Genomic DNA, 21,309 nt, shown 5'->3' on the forward strand with positions numbered 1-21,309 from the left:
ACCAGAAGACGCACAAGACGTGGCACTTGTAAGCCATCCTGTTGGAATGAATATTAACTTAAGCTTACTGTCTCCTACTCAAAATAGAACCAACAACTTGAAGACCCTTTGGAACTGCTCGACCTTCGCCGCATGGATCCATAAAAATATTATTCCATAACTTGAACACAAAGGGCCAAGAACTGCCTCGAAGCAACACTCTCGATCTTCTGGAAGTGCGACTCGCCGATGAAAAGGGGCATAGAGATCTAGATGTGTCATGCCACAGCCGTAGTTGCAGAACGTGTAATCCTTCCGCTCCGACCTCGCCTGTAACCTCCAGTTCCTCGGTTCTTCAGCTTCGTACTATAGCGAACCTGAAGAGCACCCTTCGTCCTCCCTGGAAAATGCTTCACGATCCGACTCCATGGGAGGTTTCGCTTTTCCTTCAATTCAATCAACAGTTCGTCCTCATCGGGCAGGAAACGAGTGGCACGCGTTGATGCCTTTTTGTTGCTAGGATGTGTGGTGTGCCCTGTCTTGTCTAAGCTTTCTTCGTATGCGCGAGCTTTTGTTTGTTTATGCGGGCAAGAAGGCTGCCTATCCTCCTCAAAGGTACACGAGTAGATGACTCTTGATAGAAAGGTTTCCCGCGTGAGAAAACCTCTGATCGGAATGGTTTGCATGTCCTGAAAACTTGTGTCGGGACACGAATTTGCAATTTCCTCTTCTGGTGCCGGCAAGGAAAACAGGCGATACGGGCTTCCACGTCGAGCCTGAGCGGGCTGGATCTTCGCTGCAGCAGTTCGTCTCTGCCTCTTCTGTAGACGTGGCAATGCGTCGATGTCACCAACACCAGAATCGTTCCCATCCGTATAGTCACTATCATCGGGATCATCGCTGTCAACATTGCAAGGGGTCTTTGCTCGACTCTTCCTCTTCCCTGTGCAGCGTGTTGAGCTGGCTCTAGTGGACCTTGTTAATGGTAGTCCGCGGGACCGGGTTATAGGTACAACAACCGATACGGAGCACGATCTAGATAAATCTCTTGGTGAACCTTTTGCCTCTGATCCGGAAGTTGCCTGCTTTTTCTGTTGCAGCTCAGGCGAGATAGGGCTTGATAACGCTTCGTCGTCAGGATACCAATCTGTTGAACGGATGCCGTTGCCATCACGCCGCACATCCACGTGGCTACCGCGAGTTGCTGAAAGGTTCCTTGCGTGCAACTGGATGGGATGCGCCTCCGTGACAGGCAGAGGAGTTAATTTTCTGGATTCTGCGCCAGTTTCAGAACTCCTAAAGGACTGCTGATTCGCAGGCTCTGGTTCATCTCTAGCTGGAACAGGTATGCTGGGATTAGGCGATGGCGCCTGATCACTTGAGGCATTACCGGCCGCCAGGCTGTTGACCACTGTCTCGCAGCCAAAAGTGGAAAGCTGGGTTTCACTGCGCTCAGTGGGTGAAGGATCTGTAGTCGTATGATGAGAAGCAACCTAAGAAAACCCTATCACCAGACACCACTAACCTTGAACGGGACACGGTTCGTTCGGTGAAACGGAACCATCAGCTCCCACAGGACAAGCGGGTGCATTGGCTGCTGATGAAAGGTCTGTCTCGGCAGAATCTGATGAGGCCGCAGTATCTTGCGGCGTAGCAGGGTCCTCTGAGAGGACCCTTAGATCGTCCGTAAAACGATCGTCGCTGTGGGAGCCTCATTTTAGAATAAGAAGTCAGCACATTTCACTTATCTTCAACTTAACAATTAATGGCACCCGATGGGACCTGAGAAGCTAGAGGAGCCAGCAGATGAGTAGGTTACTTACCACGGTGTTGATCATGCAGTTCCTTGCTTTGGGTGTCGTTGATATTCTTTGATTGACTCTCCTCGCTGCCTCCAAGGCATGGTCCTGGAGTCTCCTGGCTCTCAAATTCGGCCATTTCCAAGTTCGCCAATTCCATATCAAACTCGTTCGGATGGGCGTCGCGATCGGGAATCAAAAATGAAGCAGCAGGGGAGGGACTCTGTCGACAAGCACGACTTGTTTGCGAGGGCTCATGAGAAAGGCACTGGGGTCGCGGAGGTAGGGGATGGATCAGGACGGGCTGGTTTGAAGGAAGGTGAGAAGGAACATGAGAAAAAGTAGCCAAATGTGGTGGATTGTAAGGGGGCTTCGGGATGGGGGAAGGGTGGTAATGGATGATGTTGTCCAGGTCGATAGAGACCATGGTTTCCACGGAGGCAAGAGAATGAACCGGCGGGGATGAACAACAGGAAAGAACAATAATCTGAAAATCTGCTTCTGTCGCTCCCACAGAGATTCCAAAGTGCCCTTTGTACCGAATTAAATCGAAGGAAAGCGAGCAACACATGTCCAGCATCCCTCGCCGCAGGAGGGAATCCCAACACTCTTTATATGCACTTCCCGAGTCAAGCTCTCACTTCTTTTGACCTCGACTTCCTGTCTGGGGCGGCGTGGGAAATTGGATGGGACTGACCATCGTCACGGGCTGAAGTGCTGCCCGTCAGCCGAGAGACGTGCGTGATACACCAACACTCAGAGCAAGAATAACCAAGGGGTCAGATGGCAACGTGTCACAGCATGCGGCATTTTTCCAATTGGGTAATCCAGTATCATCGCATCATCAGGTTGGACCTGATCTGTCCGTGCATGCATCTATCTGCCTTGCTGCGCCCTGCTAACAGAGGGCCAGGGTCAAAGGATCGCCCCTGGAAAATAGCAGGGTGCGGCCGAAGGCGTCCATTCAAGTGAGTGGCCAATGCCATCACAGTGTTTTAGGTTCTATTGCGGAGTTCTCCGAGGCTGCTGTACGAGACAAAAGGCTCCGCGAACAAGTAAGACTCCCGGTCATTCTGCGCCACGGCTTCAAGACGAAGGATCGGCGAGAGAAGACTAGCCAATGACACACGAGCACGCGGATTAGACAGCGAGAGTTGGATAGCGTCGTATCGTAAGAGCATTGGTGCAAAGACCAGAGGTAATCGAGTCTCCTGGCCAACAGTGCCCATTATGACCATGATGGAGAGATGGGGACATACAGGCGAGGTGGTGAAAGCCGGCCCGCACGCACGTATCCAGGGGTAAATTCTCTCTAGCAGGGATTGCGAACCGGGAACTGTAGCTGAAAAAAAACACCAGGGCAATGGACCAGTAGACAGCGCCGCCGACCCTCCAACCAGTGGAGAAATGGCACTGCTCCGCGTTCGAGGTAACCAGCTGAAACAGAGCGTCCGGTGCCGTGCGAGCCGGAAATACGGTATCATTTCACGGCGGCGAGGTCGCTGGACCCGGCCGGGCGAGAGGGAAGTGCAGGACTACGAAGTCGAGGACGTCGAGCGACGCACCGAGTTATATACTCCGTTGGCGGCGCCTGGTTGGCGGTGGAGGACAGCAGATGCCCGTTCGGGGAAGGCGCGGGCCGCTAGACCACGTCTGGACGCGCTAAACCCAAGATAGATTAGGAGGGTCGGAATGCCATCTTGGGGCTAGTGCCGCGCCAAACCGCATCGAGACGCGCTAAACCCGAACGGGGCACCCGAAGGCCAGCGCCAAACCCGATCGAGGGGGGCGCCGAATCCGGCCGCGTCGGCACAAATGGTTGTTGTACCTATATAAGTTAATAGGGATTAAGCGGAAGTTATCTACTCTATATTACCCTTAAATAGATAGATAGTCGGAAAATATAATCTAGTTACTATCTTAATAACTATATATCTTTATAGATAAGTTCGCCGATAACTAGTCTAGCCTACTACTAATAATAGACTTTACTTAGGCGATTTTACCTTATAAGTCGACTAGGATCTTACTATACTATACTAAATATAGGTATAAGCTAAGAACGATAGTTAATTAGTAACTTAGTAGTAGTAGACAGGATCTCTATAGGCTAGACCGGGAGATAGCTCGAGACTAGGTAGATAAAATTCGCTAAGTTTATAAGTTCGTACGAGATAATATAGCTAAAGTATAGGAACGTTAGTATACCTAGGCGAATCGATATCGTAGGGAGCTAAACTTCGATATTAGGAATCTTATTATAATCACAATAAAGGATAATTAGTAGATTATAGAAGGGCTATTAGGTAAACTCTATCCGAAAGTAGAGGGGTCTTTCCGGATTATCGAGAAGGTAGGATATACTTTTCGACTATAACTACTAGAAGAGTTATTATAATATAATATCTTTAACCCAGAGAAGTTACGCTATATAATAAGTATAGATCTACTTCTAGGATAGCCTATCCCTAAACCGGCGATATAGGTTATACTAGAGCCGGAGTATAATATAGAGATAATCCTTACTTCGCGAATTAACCGGTCGAAGCTTTAGTATCGAGTAAAGTAGATAGGATTCGAGAATAATATAATATAGTATAATACTAGTAATTTCCGGACTATAGCTTCGAAACTCCGGGAATATTATAAAACCTACCTATCCTACCCTAGACCTCCGGTAAATCTTAACTATTAGTTAGAGTACGAGACTCTTAATAAGAAGCTACTAGTACGCCTAGACGATAATATACTATAATATTACTACGCCTAAGGATAGTCGCGAGTCTGAACAGGGGGTAATATAATATATAGATAATAAGTTAATAGTTAACTAGCTAGTCGGTTAACTAGTTCGTAAATAGACTTAGAGTATAGAGTTAGTTAGATAAGTTAACTAGTTAGTTACCGTAAACTAGTAAGTTTACTAACTAGTTAGTTAGCCGACTAGCGAGTTAGTATTAACTAGTAGATTAGTTAGCTAGTTAATAGATATAGACTTAGGGAGTTAAGGAGGAGATTATATAATCGATATTTATATTTATAAGATTAGATATTTATCTACGCGTTATTAATAGAAGTCTTACGTATATATATACGCTAGAGCCTAAGGATTATTTACCTTTCGGTTTACTTCTATAGAGGAACCTTCTATCCGGGACTTTCTATAAGGATTCTGCTACCTTACTATAGCCCCGCCTATAATAGATATTTAAGGTAGTACTTTATCTTCCTTATTTCTTCCTTTCCTTTTTCCCCTTTATCTTAGTTTTCTTCGTTATATAGGATATAGTTACTTTACCTTCCTTCTTCTATACGTAGGTTATCGTAGCTATACTACCTAGGAGTTATAAGAGATCCTGTCTGCTACTACTAAGTTACTAATTAACTATCGTTCTTAGCTTATACCTATATTCGGTATAATATAGTAAGACCCTAGTCGACTTATAAGATAAAATCGCCTAAGTAAAGTCTATTATTAGTAGTAGACTAGACTAGTTATCAGCGGACTTATCTATAAAGGCATATAGTCGTTAAGATAGTAACTAGATCGTATTTTCCGACTACCTATCTATTTAAGGGTAATATAGAGTAGATAACTTCCGCTTAATCCCTATTAACTTATATAGGGTCTTCTAGAATAATATAATAAACTATAGTCCTCTATCCGATATAATTAAGTCCGGAAGTCCTATCTATCTATAATAGTATATTAACTATAACTTTACTAGATCCCTAGCTATAGTATCCTTAAATAAGGATATATAAACTATCCGCTTTATTAATCTATAGACTACTATTAAGGCGTTATTATATCTATATTAGTCTTTTAGTAGGTATATAAAGTCTATAGAGATATACTACTAGGGTCTATCCGGTACCGGTAATAGATTTAGGAGTCCCGGAGTCTTTATTCGCTAGGTTTTAGTATACTTATATATTATATAGTTATCCGAAAACTAAATAATATCCTAGCGGAGAGTCTCCTACTAAAAACGGCTTACTAGGAACTTCTAAAGCTTCTTAGCGCTTAGATAGGCTAAAGATAGTTAATTATAGGCTTCGGAGATTAACCGGGTTCGTAGCTACCTATATACTAGGACTATAAGCTTCTTATTACGGATTAGTACCCCTTCTCGTAAGTCGAATCTACTTAAGGAATTCTCCTATTCGGCTTCCTAACGCTATACTTCTAGCTCTAGATTATCCCGGTTTACTAAGAGTAACTATTTAATTAAGTTACTACTAATATAGAGTCGGTTAATTCGAATAGTCTTACGCTTATTTATAATCTAGGGATCTAAGTAGGATTCTAGTAGTAATATCTAGCTCTCCGGTTCCTCTTATTATTTAATCTAGAAGCGGGATAATATATCCGTAAGAGTATTTTATTATCCTAGTTAGTAGCGGATAATAAAATAGTACTAGGAAAGTTTTAAACCCTAGTAAGCTTAACGAGCGTTTAGAAGTTTTAATAATATAAAGTACTCTAACGCCCGATAATCCGTTAGGACCTCGAATCTTTCTTTATATTATAGTCCTAATAGCTTAGTCCGCTAATTATCTATACTTTCTATAATCGCTAGTATCTTCCGGTTATAGATATCCTACTTCTACTCTCTAGGTAATATAGTCTTAGAGAAGAATCTAATAGGATACTATAACCTATCCTACTTCTAGGATAGTACTCCCGCGATAATATCCTTCGAGATATCTATTTTTAGTCTTATCTTCCTCTCCGGATAGTAGTATACTAAGATAGATACCGAAGAAAGAGTAGTTTTTAGTTACTAGAAGATATTTATATAGTCCTTACTCTATATAAATATATAGTCCTTTTTTATAAGTTAGTAGAGTAGCTTCGCGATATAACTATAGGTAGTAATAAAACGATAATAGAAGTTATAGAACCTAAGAAAGGACTAAACTCCTTTAACTATTATAGGAGTTTACTACTTATAAATAGCCTTAATCTTCTTAGGATTAGTCCTTACTCTATCTACTCCTATAATAAAACCTAAGAACTTAGTCTCGGTTCGGTCGAACTTATACTTATAGATTACCGCCTAAAGTCCTATAGCTTATAATCGTTAGATTATAGCCCGAACGTATTTAATATACTTCTCGGGGTCCTCGCTAAAGATTAGGATATTATCTACGAATATAATAGTAACTATATCTAAGAGATCTCTAAGTATCTAGTTAATATACTATTAGAAGAAGGTTGATCTACTATATAACCTAAATAGTATAACCTTATACTTAAAGGTCCTATATCGAGTTATAAATATTATTAGATCCTCTAAGTCTACTACTATTCTAAGTCGATAGAATCCCTACTATATATCGAGTTTAGTAAAGTATCTTATATAGACTAACCGGTCTATTATCTTATTAATAAGTAGTAATAGGTAGATATCTTTTTCTATAATCGTATTTAGTCGTCGGTAGTCTATATAGAAGTATAGTCCGCTATCTATCTTCTTCGCTATTAGGATTAGAGAAGTAAAGGGGTATCTCGATAGAACGATAAAGTCCTTTTATAAGTTCTCGAAAAGATACTTTCGAACTACTTTAAGCTCCTCCTAGTTTATTTTATAAAGGGGATAATAGCCTAGTCTCTACTCTCTATTAAGAAGGATCTTATAGTCGAATAAGCCCTAATATAGTAATAGAATATCGGACTTATATTACGAGAAGAACTCCTATAGATTATAGTATATCTTAGGAATTTACTATTAAATAGACTTCTTCTCTATAACTACTTTATTCCTAAGAGCTAGTTCCGTAATTACTATATCGATCTTATTAAGAGTAGTAATAAATACTTTAGTATCCTTAGCCTATATATAGCGTTTAAACCCTACTCGACTAATAAAAGCTCGAGCGGGACTTAGAAATATAGTATTTAATTCTACGTAAGATAGTTAAGGAGCTAGGACTACCGGTTCTCTATCCCTAGCTATTATATAGCTAAATATCTTATAGGCTTATATATAATTACTTAAGAACTCTTTAGGAAGTCGATATTTAGTATTATATATAGTTAAAATAACCTAAGATCTATCGATCCGCTTCTACTCGATTAGTTACTCTATTTCCCGGTTATAGGCTTCGGTATATACCTAATATTTCTAATTTATAACCCGCGGATATATTAATACCGGTAGAGGGATCTCTAGAGTTAGTTTCCTGGCTACCTTATCTACTAGGGTAACTTTAGTAGGCTACTAGATTCGGTAATTTATATAATCTAATAATACTTAATAATATACAAACTAGGCTTATCCGATAATTATATAGTAATAACCTAAACCGGTAATAAGAAATAGTATCTAATAAAACTGTTATCTATCGATCTAGAGAGTTAGAATAATTATATAGATAATAGTATTTCTATCTTTCCTATTATATCCCTCTATCTTTACTAACTAGGGTAAAGGTATCTATAGAATATTCTAAATATCTCGGATAGTATAGGCTAATCCTTTATCGATCGCTATATAGGATATTACTCTAGTATCGAGTAAAGTAGTTATATAGGTTAACTAACTATTAGATATAAGTATAATTAGAAAAGTAAATTATTTATTATTTCCTAATATTATATATAAATCTAAAGATATAACTACTTTCGTAATACTTATATCTAGAAGGGAGACTTATTCTAGGCTTAGGCTTTTCCCGCCTTAGAGGGTTTAGAGATCTTTTCTATATAACTAGGATTAGATACTAATACCTTAGCTACTAAAGTAGCGTGTTTCTTACTAGGATACTTAGAAGATATATATCCGGTCTATCTATATCTAAAGTATCGTTCTTCCTTTATATAGTAGATATAGATCTTCCTATCTAGACTCTTAGTATTAGGTACTAAGATTACCTTTATCTCGCGAGACGTAGTACTAGATAATACCGAAGTTATAGTAGTAGTTTTATTATTAGACTTCTTAGAGAAACGTATCTTGAATACTCTAGATAGATCGGTACTTTTATTATTAGTAGTCTAGCTATATCGCTAAGCGGAGATCTAGCTACTTAGATAAAGAGCGTCGTACTTCTTTCTAACCTTATAGCTAAACTCGGTAAAGGATATAAGAGGCTTATTAATTAAGTCGATATCGATAATCTCCTATAGTCGGGGAGTTAAGCGATTCTAGAGGATATACTTCTTCTAGCGCTCGCCTATAATAAGTTCGCCGGCGTCGAAGAGGTAAGAGAACTAAGATAGGAAGTTACTAAATAACTAGCTATCCTATATCTCTAAGTTCTAGAAATCCCGTTTAGAGCGTATAGCTTTATTATAGTCGCCGAAGATAGATCTAAGGTACTTAAAGAGATTATTATAGTTCTAGTATTACTCGGAGGCTATATCTATTATATATTAATTAATATTCTATTCGGCTATATCTCCGTATCGAGAGTAAGTGTAGTCTAAAGCTAAGGGATCGGTAAGATCTAGTCCTATACTATATAGCTTACGCTCTATCGTAATCTTCTAGTTTTCCTAAGTTATTTCCTTTCTATTAGTAAATAGGGGTAGATTAGGGATCTTAAATTTACGTATAGTATATATAAAATCGGAATAGCCTATTATAGTAGTATCTATAGTAGCTTTACGCTACTCGCGTTAGTTAGTAGGAGATATAGGATAGCTCGTTTCGATTCGATCGGCGGAGATATAGATCTACTAGAGGATTATCTATAAAAGCTTAATAGTAGTAGCGTTAAGATTAGTATATTCCTTAGACTTACGGAGGAGCTCGTCGTTTATTATCTTCTAGTTTATTAGTTTAACTATCTTAGCGGTAGCTATAATAAGCTATCCGCGTTATTCCTCTACTTCGTTATCGAGATAATATAAGTAGTCGACTATCACTCGCTATATATCCTATATTAAGTCGAATATAAACCTAGGTTCGTCGCGTACTAAGTCGATAAAATTCTTACGGCTAAGTTTTCTATCGCGTAAATACTCGAGTAGATTATCTAGCTAAAGCGTAACCTAAATAAAACGTATATCGTAGTCTTTATAGGGAAGATTATTAGGTCTAACTAAGGAGCTCTATCGACGTATACTATATAACTTTCTCTAACCGGGTTCTTTATTAATACCTAGATATACTATATTAATAGATACTACTATATCGATTATTTAAAGGGAAAAGAGAAAAATAAGGGAAGATAATATATAAAGACTTAATAACTTATAGTAAGCGCCGGTCTATTATATAAAGGTAAAAAGAATATTAAAGGTCTTAGTTTTTATATAACTCCTAGGTAGTATAGCTACGATAACCTATATATAGAAGAAGGAAGGTAAAGTAACTATATCCTATATAATAAAGAAAACTAAGATAAAGGGGAAAAAGGAAAGGAAGAAATAAGGAAGATAAAGTACTATCTTAAATATCTATCGTAGGCGGGGCTATAGTAAGACGGTAGAATCCTTATAGAAAGTCCTAGATAGAAGGTTCCTCTACAGAAGTAAACCGAAAGGTAAATAATCCTTAGGCTCTAGCTATAATATATAGGTAATAAGTTAATAGTTAACTAGCTAGTCGGTTAACTAGTTTATGAATAGACTTAGAGTATAGAGTTAGTTAGATAAGTTAACTAGTTAGTTACCGTAAACTAGTAAGTTTACTAACTAGTTAGTTAGCCGACTAGCGAGTTAGTATTAACTAGTAGGTTAGTTAGCTAGTTAATAGATATAGACTTAGGGAGTTAAGGAGGAGATTATATAATCGATATTTATATTTATAAGATTAGATATTTACCTACGCGTTATTAATAGAAGTCTTACGCGTATATATATACTAGAGCCTAAGGATTATTTATCTTTTAGTTTACTTCTATAGAGGAATCTTCTATCTAGGACTTTCTATAAGGATTCTACCGTCTTACTATAGCCCCGCCTACGATAGGTATTTAAGATAGTACTTTATCTTCCTTATTTCTTCCTTTCCTTTTTCCCCTTTATCTTAGTTTTCTTTATTATATAGGATATAGTTACTTTATCTTCCTTCTTCTATATATAGGTTATTATAGCTATACTATCTAGGAGTTATAAGAAAACTAAGACCTTTAATATTCTTTTTACCTTTATATAATAGACCGGTATTTACTATAAGTTATTAAGTCTTTATATATTATCTTTCCTTATTTTTCTCTTTTCCCTTTAAATAATCGATATAATAGTACCTATTAATATAGTACGCCTAGGTATTAATAAAGAACCTAGTTAGAGAGAGTCGCGTAGTATATATTAATAGAGCTCCTTAGCTAGACCTAACGATCTTTCTCGTAAAGACTATAATATATATTTTATTTAGGTTATATCTTAGCTAGATAATCTACTCGAGTATTTACGCGATAGAAAACTTAGCTATAAGAACTTTATCGACTTAGTATATAATAAACCTAGGTTTATATTCGACTTAATATAGGATATATAGCGAGCGACGGTCGACTACTTATATTATCTCGATAATAAAGTAGAGGAATAACGCGGATAGCTCGCTATAGCTACCGCTAAGGTAGTTAAACTAATAAACTAGAAGATAATAAATAACGAGCTTCTCTGTAAGTCCGAGGAACGTACTGATCTTAATACTACTACTATTAAGCTTTTATAGATAACCCTCTAGTAGATCTATATCTCTACCGATCGAATCGAAATAAGCTATCCTATACCTTCTACTAATTAATATAAGTAGCGTAAAGCTACCGTAGATACTACTATAATAGGCTATTCCGATTCTATATACGCTATATATAAATTTAAGATCCCCGATCTATCCCTACTTACTAATAGAAAGGAAATAACTTAGGAAAACTAGAAGATTACGATAGAGCGTAAGCTATATAGTATAGGACTAGATCTTACTAATCTCTTAGCTTTAGACTATACTTACTCTCGATATAGAGATATAGCCGAACGGAATATTAATTAATATATAATAGGTATAGCCTCCGAGCGATACTAGAACTATAATAACCTCTTTAAGTACCTTAGATCTATCTTCGGCGACTATAATAAAGTTATACGCTTTAAACGGGATTTCTAGAACTTAGAGATATAGGGTAGCTAGTTATTTAGCGACTTCCTATCTTAGTTCTCTTACCTCTTCGACGCCGGCGAACTTATTATAGGCGAGCGCTAGAAGAAGTATGTCCTCTAGAACCGCTTAACTCCCCGACTTCGGGAGATTATCGATATCGACTTAATCGATAAGCCTCTTATATCCTTTACCGAGTTTAGCTATAAGATTAGAAAGAAGTACGATACTCTTTATCTAAGTAGCTAGATCTCTACTTAGCGACGCGACTAGACTACTAATAATAAAAGTACCGACCTATCTAGAGTATCGAAGGCGTGTTTCTCTAAGAAGTCTAATAATAAGACTACTACTATAACTCCGGTATTATCTAGTACTATATCTTATAAGATAAAGATAATCCTAGTACCTAATACTAAAAGTCTAGATAGGAAGATCTATATCCGCTATATAAAGGAAGGATAATACTTTAGATATAGATAGACCGGATATATATCTTCTAAGTATTCTAGTAAGAAACGTACTACTTTAGTAGCTAAGATATTAGTACCTAACCCTAATTATATAGAAGAGATCTCTAAATCCTCCGAGGCGGGAAAAGCCTAAGCCTAGAATAAGTCTCCCTTCTAGGTATAAATATTACGAAAGTAGTTATATCTTTAGATTTATATATAGTATTAGGAAATAACGAATAATTTACTTTTCTAATTATACTTATATCTAATAGTTAGTTAACCTATATAACTACTTTACTCGATACTAGAGTAATATCCTATATAGCTATCGATAAAGGATTAGCCTATACTATCCGAGATATTTAGAATATTCTATAGATATCTTTATCCTAGTTAGTAAAGATAGAGGGATATAATAGGAAAGATAGAAATACTATTACCTATATAATCGTTCTAACTCTCTAGATTAACAGACGATAGTTTTATTAGATACCGTTTCTTATTACCGGTTTAGATTATTACTACGTAATTATCGGATAAGCCTAGTTCGTATATTATTAAGTATTATTAGATTATACGAATTACCGAATCTAGTAGCCTACTAAAGTTATCCTAGTAGATAAGATAGCTAGGAAACTAACTCTAGAGATCCCCCTACCGGTATTAATATATCCGCGGGTTATAAATTAGAAATATTAGGTATATACCGAAGCCTATAACTAGGAAATAGAGCGACTAATTAAGTAGGAGTAGATCGATAGATCTCGGATTACTTTAATTATATATAATACCGAATATCGACTTCCTAAAGAGTTCTTAAGTAATTATATATAAGCCTACGAGATATTTAGCTATATAATAGCTAAGGATAGAGAACCGGTAGTCCTAGCTCCTTAACTATCTTATATAGAATTAAATACTATATTTCTAAGTCCTACTCGAGCCTTTATTAGTTAAGTAGGATTTAAACGCTATATACGGGCTAAGGATACTAAAGTATTTATTACTACTCTTAATAAGATCGACGCGGTAATTACAGAACTAGCTCCTAGGAATAAAGTAGTTATAGAGAAGGAGTCTATTTAATAGTAAATTCCTAAGATATACTATAATCTATAGGAGTTCTTCTTATAATATAAGTCCGATATTCTACTACTATATTAGGGCCTATTCGACTATAAGATCCTTCTTAACAGAGAGTAGAGACTAGGCTATTACCCCCTCTATAAGATAAACTAGGAGGAGCTTAAAGTAGTTCGAAAGTACCTTTTCGAGAACTTATAAAAGGACTTTATCGTTCCGTCGAGATACCTCTTTACTTCTCTAATCCTAATAGCGAAGAAGGTAGATAGCGGACTATACTTCTATATAGACTACCGACGACTAAACGCGGTTACGGAAAAAGATATCTATCCGTTACTACTTATTAATAAGATAATAGACCGGTTAGCCTATATAAGATGCTTTACTAAACTTAATATATAGTAGGGATTCTATTAACTTAGAATAGCGGCGGACTTAGAGGATCTAATAACGTTTATAACTCGATATAGGATCTTTAAGTATAAGATTATACCGTTTAGGTTATATAGTAGACCTACCTCCTTCTAACGGTATATTAACTAGGTACTTAGAGATCTCTTAGATATAGTTACTATTATATTCGTAGATAATATCCTAATCTTTAGCGAGGACCCCGAGAAGTATATTAAATATGTTCGGGCTATAATCTAACGATTATAAGCTATAGGACTTTAGATAGTAATCTATAAGTATAAGTTCGACTAAACCGAGACTAAGTTCTTAGGTTTTATCGTAGAAGTAGATAGAGTAAGGACTAATCCTAAGAAGATTAAGGCTATTTATAAGTAGTAAACTCCTATAATAGTTAAAGGAGTTTAGTCCTTTCTTAGGTTCTATAACTTCTATCGTTATTTTATTACCGCCTATAGTTATATTACGAAGCTACTCTACTAACTTATAAAAAAGGACTATATATTTATATAGAGTAAGAATTATATAAATATCTTCTAGTAACTAAAAACTACTCTTTCTTCGGCGCCTATCTTAGTATACTACTATCTAGAAAGGGAGATAAGACTAGAAATAGATACCTTAAAGGATATTATTATAGGAGTACTATCCTAGAAGTAGGATAGGTTATAGTACCCTATTAGGTTTTTCTCTAAGACTATATTACCTAGGAAGCGGAAGTAGGATATCTATAACCGGGAGATACTAGCGATTATAGAGAGTATAGATAATTAGTAGGCTAAGCTATCGGGACTATAATATAAAGAAAGATTCGAGATCCTAATAGATTACCGGGCGTTAGAGTACTTTATATTATTAAAACTTCTAAATACTTATTAAGCTCGCTAGGATTTAAAACTTTCCTAGTACTATTTCGTTATCCGCTACCGACTAGGATAATAAAATACTCTTACGGATATATTATCCCGCTTCTAGGTTAAATAATAAGGGGAACTAGAGAGCTAGATATTACTACCGGAATCCTATTTAGACCTCTAGATCGTAAACGAGTATAAGACCGTTCGAATTAACCGACTCTATATTAGTAGTAACTTAATTAAATAGTTACTCTTAGTAAACCGGGATAACCTAGAGCTAGAAGTATAGTATTAGGAAGCCGAATAGGAGAGTTCCTTAAGTAGATTCGACTTACTAGAAGGGTCGTTACGATATAATATCTTTAACCCGGAGAAGTTATACTATATAATAAGTATAGATCTACTTCTAGGATAGCCTATCCCTAAACCGGCGATATAGGTTATACTAGAGCCGGAGTATAATATAGAGATAATCCTTACTTCGCGAATTAACCGGTCGAAGCTTTAGTATTAAGTAAAGTAGATAGGATTCGAGAATAATATAATATAGTATAATACTAGTAATTTCCGGACTACGGCTTCGAAACTCTAGGAATATTATAAAACCTATCTATCCCGCCCTAGACCTCCGGTAAACCTTAACTATTAGTTAGAGTACGAGGCTCTTAATAAGAAGCTACTAGTACGCCTAGATAATAATATACCGTAACGTTACTACACCTAAGGATAGTCACGAGTCTAAACGGGGGATAATATAATATATAGGTAATAAGTTAATAGTTAACTAGCTAGTCGGTTGACTAGTTCGTAAATAGACTTAGAGTATAGAGTTAGTTAGATAAGTTAACTAGTTAGTTACCGTAAACTAGTAAGTTTACTAACTAGTTAGTTAGCCGACTAGCGAGTTAGTATTAACTAGTAGGTTAGTTAGCTAGTTAATAGATATAGACTTAGGGAGTTAAGGAGGAGATTATATAATCGATATTTACGTTTATAAGATTAGATATTTACCTACGCGTTATTAATAGAAGCCTTACGCGTGTGTGTACGCTAGAGCCTAAGGATTATTTACCTTTCGGTTTACTTCTGTGGAGGAACCTTCTATCCGGGACTTTCTATAAGGATTCTACCGCCTTACTATAGCCCCGCCCACGATAGATATTTAAGGTAGTACTTCACCTTCCTTATTTCTTCCTTTCCTTTTTCTCCTTCGTCTTAGTTTTCTTCGTTATATAGGATATAGTTACTTCACCTTCCTTCTTCTATACGTAGGTTATCGTAGCTATACTACCTAGGAGTCATACTAGCGTATATATACGCGTGAGGCTTCTATTAATAACGTATAGGTAAATATCTGATCTTATAAACGTAAACATCGATTATATAATCTCCTCCTTAACTCCCTAAGTCCACGTCCATCAACTGGCCAACCAACCTACCAGTTAACACTAACTCGCTAGTCGGCTGACCAACTAGTCAGTGAACTTACCAGTTCACGGTAACTGACTAGTTAACTCATCCAACCAACTCCACACTCTAAGTCTGTTCACGAACTGGTCAACCGACTAGCTAGTTAACTATTGACTTGTTGCCTATGCGTCACAGGTATATAAATTCGTCAAAATCTCTACCACAGAGTAGATAGTAGATAGCTTTACTAAGCCGCTATAGCGAGTCTAATTCGAGAGGTTTCTATACCTTTTGGGCATAAAAAAGCTCTGATTTAATAGCCTTTCTAGCGAGCTTAATTCTAAGGGTTTAAACACCTTTTTAAGCTTAAAAAGCTGTATTAAGGCGTTATTAATATATTTGTATAATCACTTTTCATGTTTTTCGTGTTTTGAGTGAGATTAGTGGATCGAGGTCTAGGGGGGTGTTGAGATAGCTTAGTGGTCAGGCGTGTCACCAGTGTGGTGCGCGCCCACGCACACCACCTTCGTAGCTTAGATAGGCACCTCTCACCAGATTCAATCTCACCATTCCTTTCTCCCCTCTTTTGGGTCTGCTACGATCTCCCAGTAGCCTCCAATAGAGTCAAAGTTTGATAAGGCCGATATTGCGCGAAACTAGAAGGCTCCTTGCGAATACCTTTCGACGTTACTGACTTGCTATGTCCTCTAATCGGCTTCCATCTCCAAAGTTATATTGGCGACATGGGCAAAAGGCCGCTTCTGGATGATTTCTTGGGGACACGTGATGCTGATCCTCTTCTGAACGGTTCATTTGGTTCAGAGAAGTATCTTAACAAAGACATGATGCTAAATTATGCTCATAACGGTGGCTTACGGGTTAGAGCGTAGTTCTCAACGCTGCTAAGTATCCCCCCGTTTCCAGAGGCCACGAGCCGACCTTCACCCACGGCGATCATTCACGAGAAAACATGACTTTTCACGATGCAGACCACCCTACGGAAATGGAGTTCTGATGTGCTCATTGATTGGGACAAGAGTGGATGGTATCCTACGTACTGGAAATCTAGTACTTCCATGGATATACATGGATTTACAGATCTCCTAATTTTCCTGCGTGATTCACAGTTTTCATTTTTCCAGTCTTGAACTCGATGAGACGTGCTCAATCTAGTAGTTTGGCACCGCTCAATTACGATGTGACACCGGTATGAAACACGTGCCATGCACTTGTCGCCTAGGATAAGATCAGATGTCTCGATTGCGATCAATCAGGTTGTGTCAAACATGGGGCCGTAACTCTACGGACGGGCGGTCCATATTCCAAACGAACATAACTGGAGACCAGGGCGGATGACCGGCGAGTTCGCCGGCCACTTGAGAGAAACGGCCGTAGTCATCTACATTCACATTAGCGTCACATAGGCGTGCTCGCTCATTCTGCGGATATCTCCCTAAACGATAGAGAACTGAGACGCTGTCTCACCTCCCTCAGTCAGATCTGAGTGTCATACTAGTAGGTGAATCTAATCCGCTAAGATGGGGCCGCCCGCATGCAGCATGCAGTAACTTCGTATCGCGCAGTAGTACGTCTTAAGTACTATATTACCTGAGCATATTGGGCAATGGGCATCGTATCGGGAGAAATTACGCACTGACACACACGTGTCGATCTTTGTCGGTTGAGTAACTCGTAAGCCTCCAGTACACTTTCGGTCCGAACATGGTCCATCTTAGTTTGCCGAGGACCTGCCTAAATCAAGCATATACACGACAGTGACTGGTCCGTTAATTAGGGCCGTTCTCGTTTTTATGAGCTAGAAACAAACCCCTTAAATGACACTTTCCCTAGGTTACGTCTCGCTGAGCCAGGTCCACCTGCATGAGATTATCATCATTTAGTATGTAACCATGTACCCGTCGATGACCCGATATCCCAGGGTTTGGTCGGTCTTTGGTCATATGCCGACCGGACACGATCTATTCTCTACGTCACTCTCATCAATCACACAGACAGTTGCCAATGATCACACCTCGAAAGTAAATTTTTAAACCAGGCATTTGCCAGCCTATCTCGTCAACTCTATCCCATTGTCAAAGTGATCATAATTCATATTTGGCATATACACATTCAATCACATTCACAAGCTACGTCATCTTTCGACGTCAATATCCAGCCTGTCCCATAGACGCCGACATCCCGGCAAACATGCAACCTCCACCCATGCGAATGGTCGCAGGATATCATGAAACGTCTCGAATGCTTCCACGTAGAGTTTATGACACAGAGTCCTAACGTGGTCTGTGAATCGAGGCTCGTCATCCGATCCCTCTGCAGCGATACCCGCGATAGCAGCACACCATAACAGCAATGGGGTCGACTTCGGCTGTGCAGTCTGAATGGTGTGGTCCAGTTTTTTGATCAGGCGTGGAAGAATCATTGAGCGGGTCAACGCAGACCGCGGCAGAGGATACGTGACGTGCAAAGCGTAGAGATGCGCCGCCAATCGGTAGGTTAGGTACAGTCCATGCGCTCCAGAACAGTCATCCTCAATTGTTTCCCCTTGATCAAAGATCATCTCGAGGGGGTCGTGCTCATTAGGAAGGCTTAATAGCGTGCGGTGGACGACATAACGGAAATCTCCCAACCGATCCAATTCATCGATATTGGGTTGACGAGTTGAAGCCCATTGTATCAAGGTCGAGTAGAGACTGAGGCGTTGGAAAACATCCACAATACTCTCTTTCATCGGCGGGTGGACCAAGAGCAGCTCTTTGAAACCCTGTCTTTCGGGCACATTCACAGGGATAGGAAACGGCCGGACCGTCGGTGCGGAGAAACTCACATTTCCATCAGGATCGATCATGGGAAACTTCGGTTTCGAAAGCGTGTGAGCCGCATGCATTAAATCTGCGCTGCATATTTGCCAAGTCGCTCAGTTGATGCTCGGAAATGATTCAAGCCACCACACACTAGAGCCAGAGACACGCTTACAGAGATGCCAACCACCCGAGGGCGAATAACTGGATTCGATCAATTCCTCCCAGCTTAGTGATGATGTCGAACACCACATTCCAGTGTAATTGGTGATAATCGCGACTGCCATAGAACGACAGAGATTGGAGATGTATAAAGGGAGGCACAAAGGGATTTGGGTCACGACTCAAATTTCCCCGCTCGGTCTCATTGATCGCCATGAACAAGATGGCCATGATGATCCCATCGCGCCATTTCTCTTGGTGGAAATCAGCTACGTGCTCCCGTACCAGCCTCAGCAAGCAACCCTTGTAGTACAACTGAACGCGGGAGTCCGCGTCGGAGTCGGACCCAGAGCTGACACGCAATGTCTCACGATGACAGGACGTTGACCAGAAGACGCTATAGAGCACTAGTTGGTCGTCAAGATGATCGACAACCCAGGACTGATAGCATCTTGCGGTGTAGTCTGAGCCACGGAAATGCGGCAATATGTGCACGACAGCTGGGATAAGAATGTAGATTGTGAGTACTTGTGCTCAAAGTAAAGGGGATTGGAGAAAGGGAGTTGATAAAATGATCGGGTAAAAATACTGACAAAATTGAAGCAATTCTTTCACGTCAGGGCCAAGGGTAGAAAGAGCTGTGAGAAAGGGATCTGGCATGTGGGTGGGGTAAGGGACTTTTAAGGCAGCCAAAATACTGCGATCTCTCGAATCATAAAAAGGTTGAATTCTTCCACAATTACCACAGACATTGTAGCTTGATCTGGGCCGAGCTGGAGACCGGGTCCTTAACAGATTCTGCGGCAGCGACGGACTGGGAATCTCGTCGCCGCTACGTGCATGCCGACAGACGCAGACCGGTGCTGTCGAGTACCAAATTTGCGATTGTCGATGGGCAATGAGCCGCTGTCGTTTAAGCTCTTCCTCTTCTCGATATGTATCGCGCTTCTCAGAGATTCGGCGCCGGATCAAGGCCGAGCGTGCTTTACGGTCCAGAGACGGACCTTGCACGAATTGAAAATGCGATGGGCCGTCAGGATTGCGAGTCATGATCACAGAGGTCGGTGATCGATGGCGTCTCAAGATCGACCGAGACCGCAACGGCACAATAACCTTATATTGACCAGCCGATGTGTCCAATCGGGGGGCAGGCGGCACTGCTGCACAAGAGTGGAATTGGGGAGCTTGTTTAGGCGTTTTAAGAAGTCAAATAGTAGTAGCTGCAGGCCAGGCGGTGAAAATTAGAAGTACTGGCAACGAATTTTGCTGGGAATAACCTCGTTCTTGACAAAATCAGCACGAGAGGTAGAACGAATACACGCTGCTGATCGACCTGTCAGTAAACCGTCCATAAGTTGCGGAGTGACTTGAGATTAGCATGGGGGAAAGAGGCTTGCAGGCAGGGCCTAATGGAAACACAGAGAGTGGAAACTTACTAGTTAGCAGCTGCAACAGATCACACTGTTGAGGACTCCAGACTTGCCGGACAATCTGAGCGTCGGATGGACCTTGCCAGGAATGACTGCGGAAAGATCGAATTCAAGGTCTTTTAAATCCCTTCTCCTCGATGAACGTTGCTCTTGGTTTCTGTCTCTATTCTTTTTCTTGTCGTTAGTCATCCAAGAGTCCAACGTCCACTCCCACCTGCCACCACCTCTGATGGAACATTGACCTAGTGGATTTACAATGTTTTTAGTCGCCTCATCATTTGTAATACTGCCATGAGCAAGTAAAGATGCTCATGGCCGGTCTCGCCCGAATCATGTTGATCTCGTGTTTGTGAATGTTCATGCCAGCGATGACTCTATCAGCCTTGAAAAAGGAATCACGCAACTACTCCAGATGCATGTATATAGTGCGGGCGGTCCAATTCGCAGGCTCGATCTTTCATCTCGGTAACCTTATGCGAAACACTAGTCCCGATCGAGTCTAGCGGCTCCTCATTTCTTCGGGATTGTTAGAATGTTTGTTGATGCTTGCAAATGCCCCTCCTGATGACCAAGAAAATGCAAATCTCACCGAGTTTGCAGGCGTTTGAATGCTTCTGAGGGTGACGCGATGTAGCCAGGGACATGGTTCTCATGGTTCGGCAATCACCGAATGTACTACGTGATTCTAGTGAATATTCAAGTACAAGGAACTGTACAGATTGAGGTTGGTACAATCTGCATTCTCGTTCTCGGAGTTCCCGCAGGACGCGAGCGGACTGTGCTATTGTGCTTACGTGGATTGATTGCTAACCTCCAGGTAGAGAGGGAACCCTCTCGGAGTGCGGG

The 21,309-nt window shown here is 39.7% G+C and overlaps 3 protein-coding genes across 3 annotated transcripts; 1 reads left to right on the plus strand and 2 right to left on the minus strand.

The window, feature by feature from the left end:
• Positions 1 to 257: 257 nt before the first annotated feature.
• Positions 258 to 2,205, minus strand: N7539_007958 (SANT/Myb-like DNA-binding domain-containing protein; the record flags this gene model as incomplete). The annotated part of the gene is made up of 3 exons (XM_056937559.1): positions 258 to 1,425; positions 1,519 to 1,690; positions 1,803 to 2,205. The coding sequence occupies 3 exons, from the start codon at positions 2,203 to 2,205 to the stop codon at positions 258 to 260; spliced, it is 1,743 nt and encodes a 580-aa protein (XP_056787424.1).
• A 374-nt stretch (positions 2,206 to 2,579) lies between these two features.
• N7539_007959 (uncharacterized protein) lies at positions 2,580 to 3,455 on the plus strand (the record flags this gene model as incomplete). Its single annotated transcript, XM_056937560.1, has 3 exons — positions 2,580 to 2,746; positions 2,770 to 2,833; positions 3,138 to 3,455. 3 exons carry the CDS (start codon positions 2,580 to 2,582, stop codon positions 3,453 to 3,455), a joined length of 549 nt encoding a protein of 182 aa, XP_056787425.1.
• A 14,749-nt stretch (positions 3,456 to 18,204) lies between these two features.
• N7539_007960 (uncharacterized protein) lies at positions 18,205 to 20,083 on the minus strand (the record flags this gene model as incomplete). The annotated part of the gene is made up of 3 exons (XM_056937561.1): positions 18,205 to 18,967; positions 19,047 to 19,566; positions 19,627 to 20,083. The coding sequence occupies 3 exons, from the start codon at positions 20,081 to 20,083 to the stop codon at positions 18,205 to 18,207; spliced, it is 1,740 nt and encodes a 579-aa protein (XP_056787426.1).
• Positions 20,084 to 21,309: the final 1,226 nt, after the last annotated feature.

Source organism: Penicillium diatomitis (genome assembly GCF_028827545.1).
Source record: "Penicillium diatomitis strain IBT 30728 chromosome Unknown utg000011l_segment0_segment0, whole genome shotgun sequence".
NCBI lineage: Eukaryota > Fungi > Ascomycota > Eurotiomycetes > Eurotiales > Aspergillaceae > Penicillium > Penicillium diatomitis.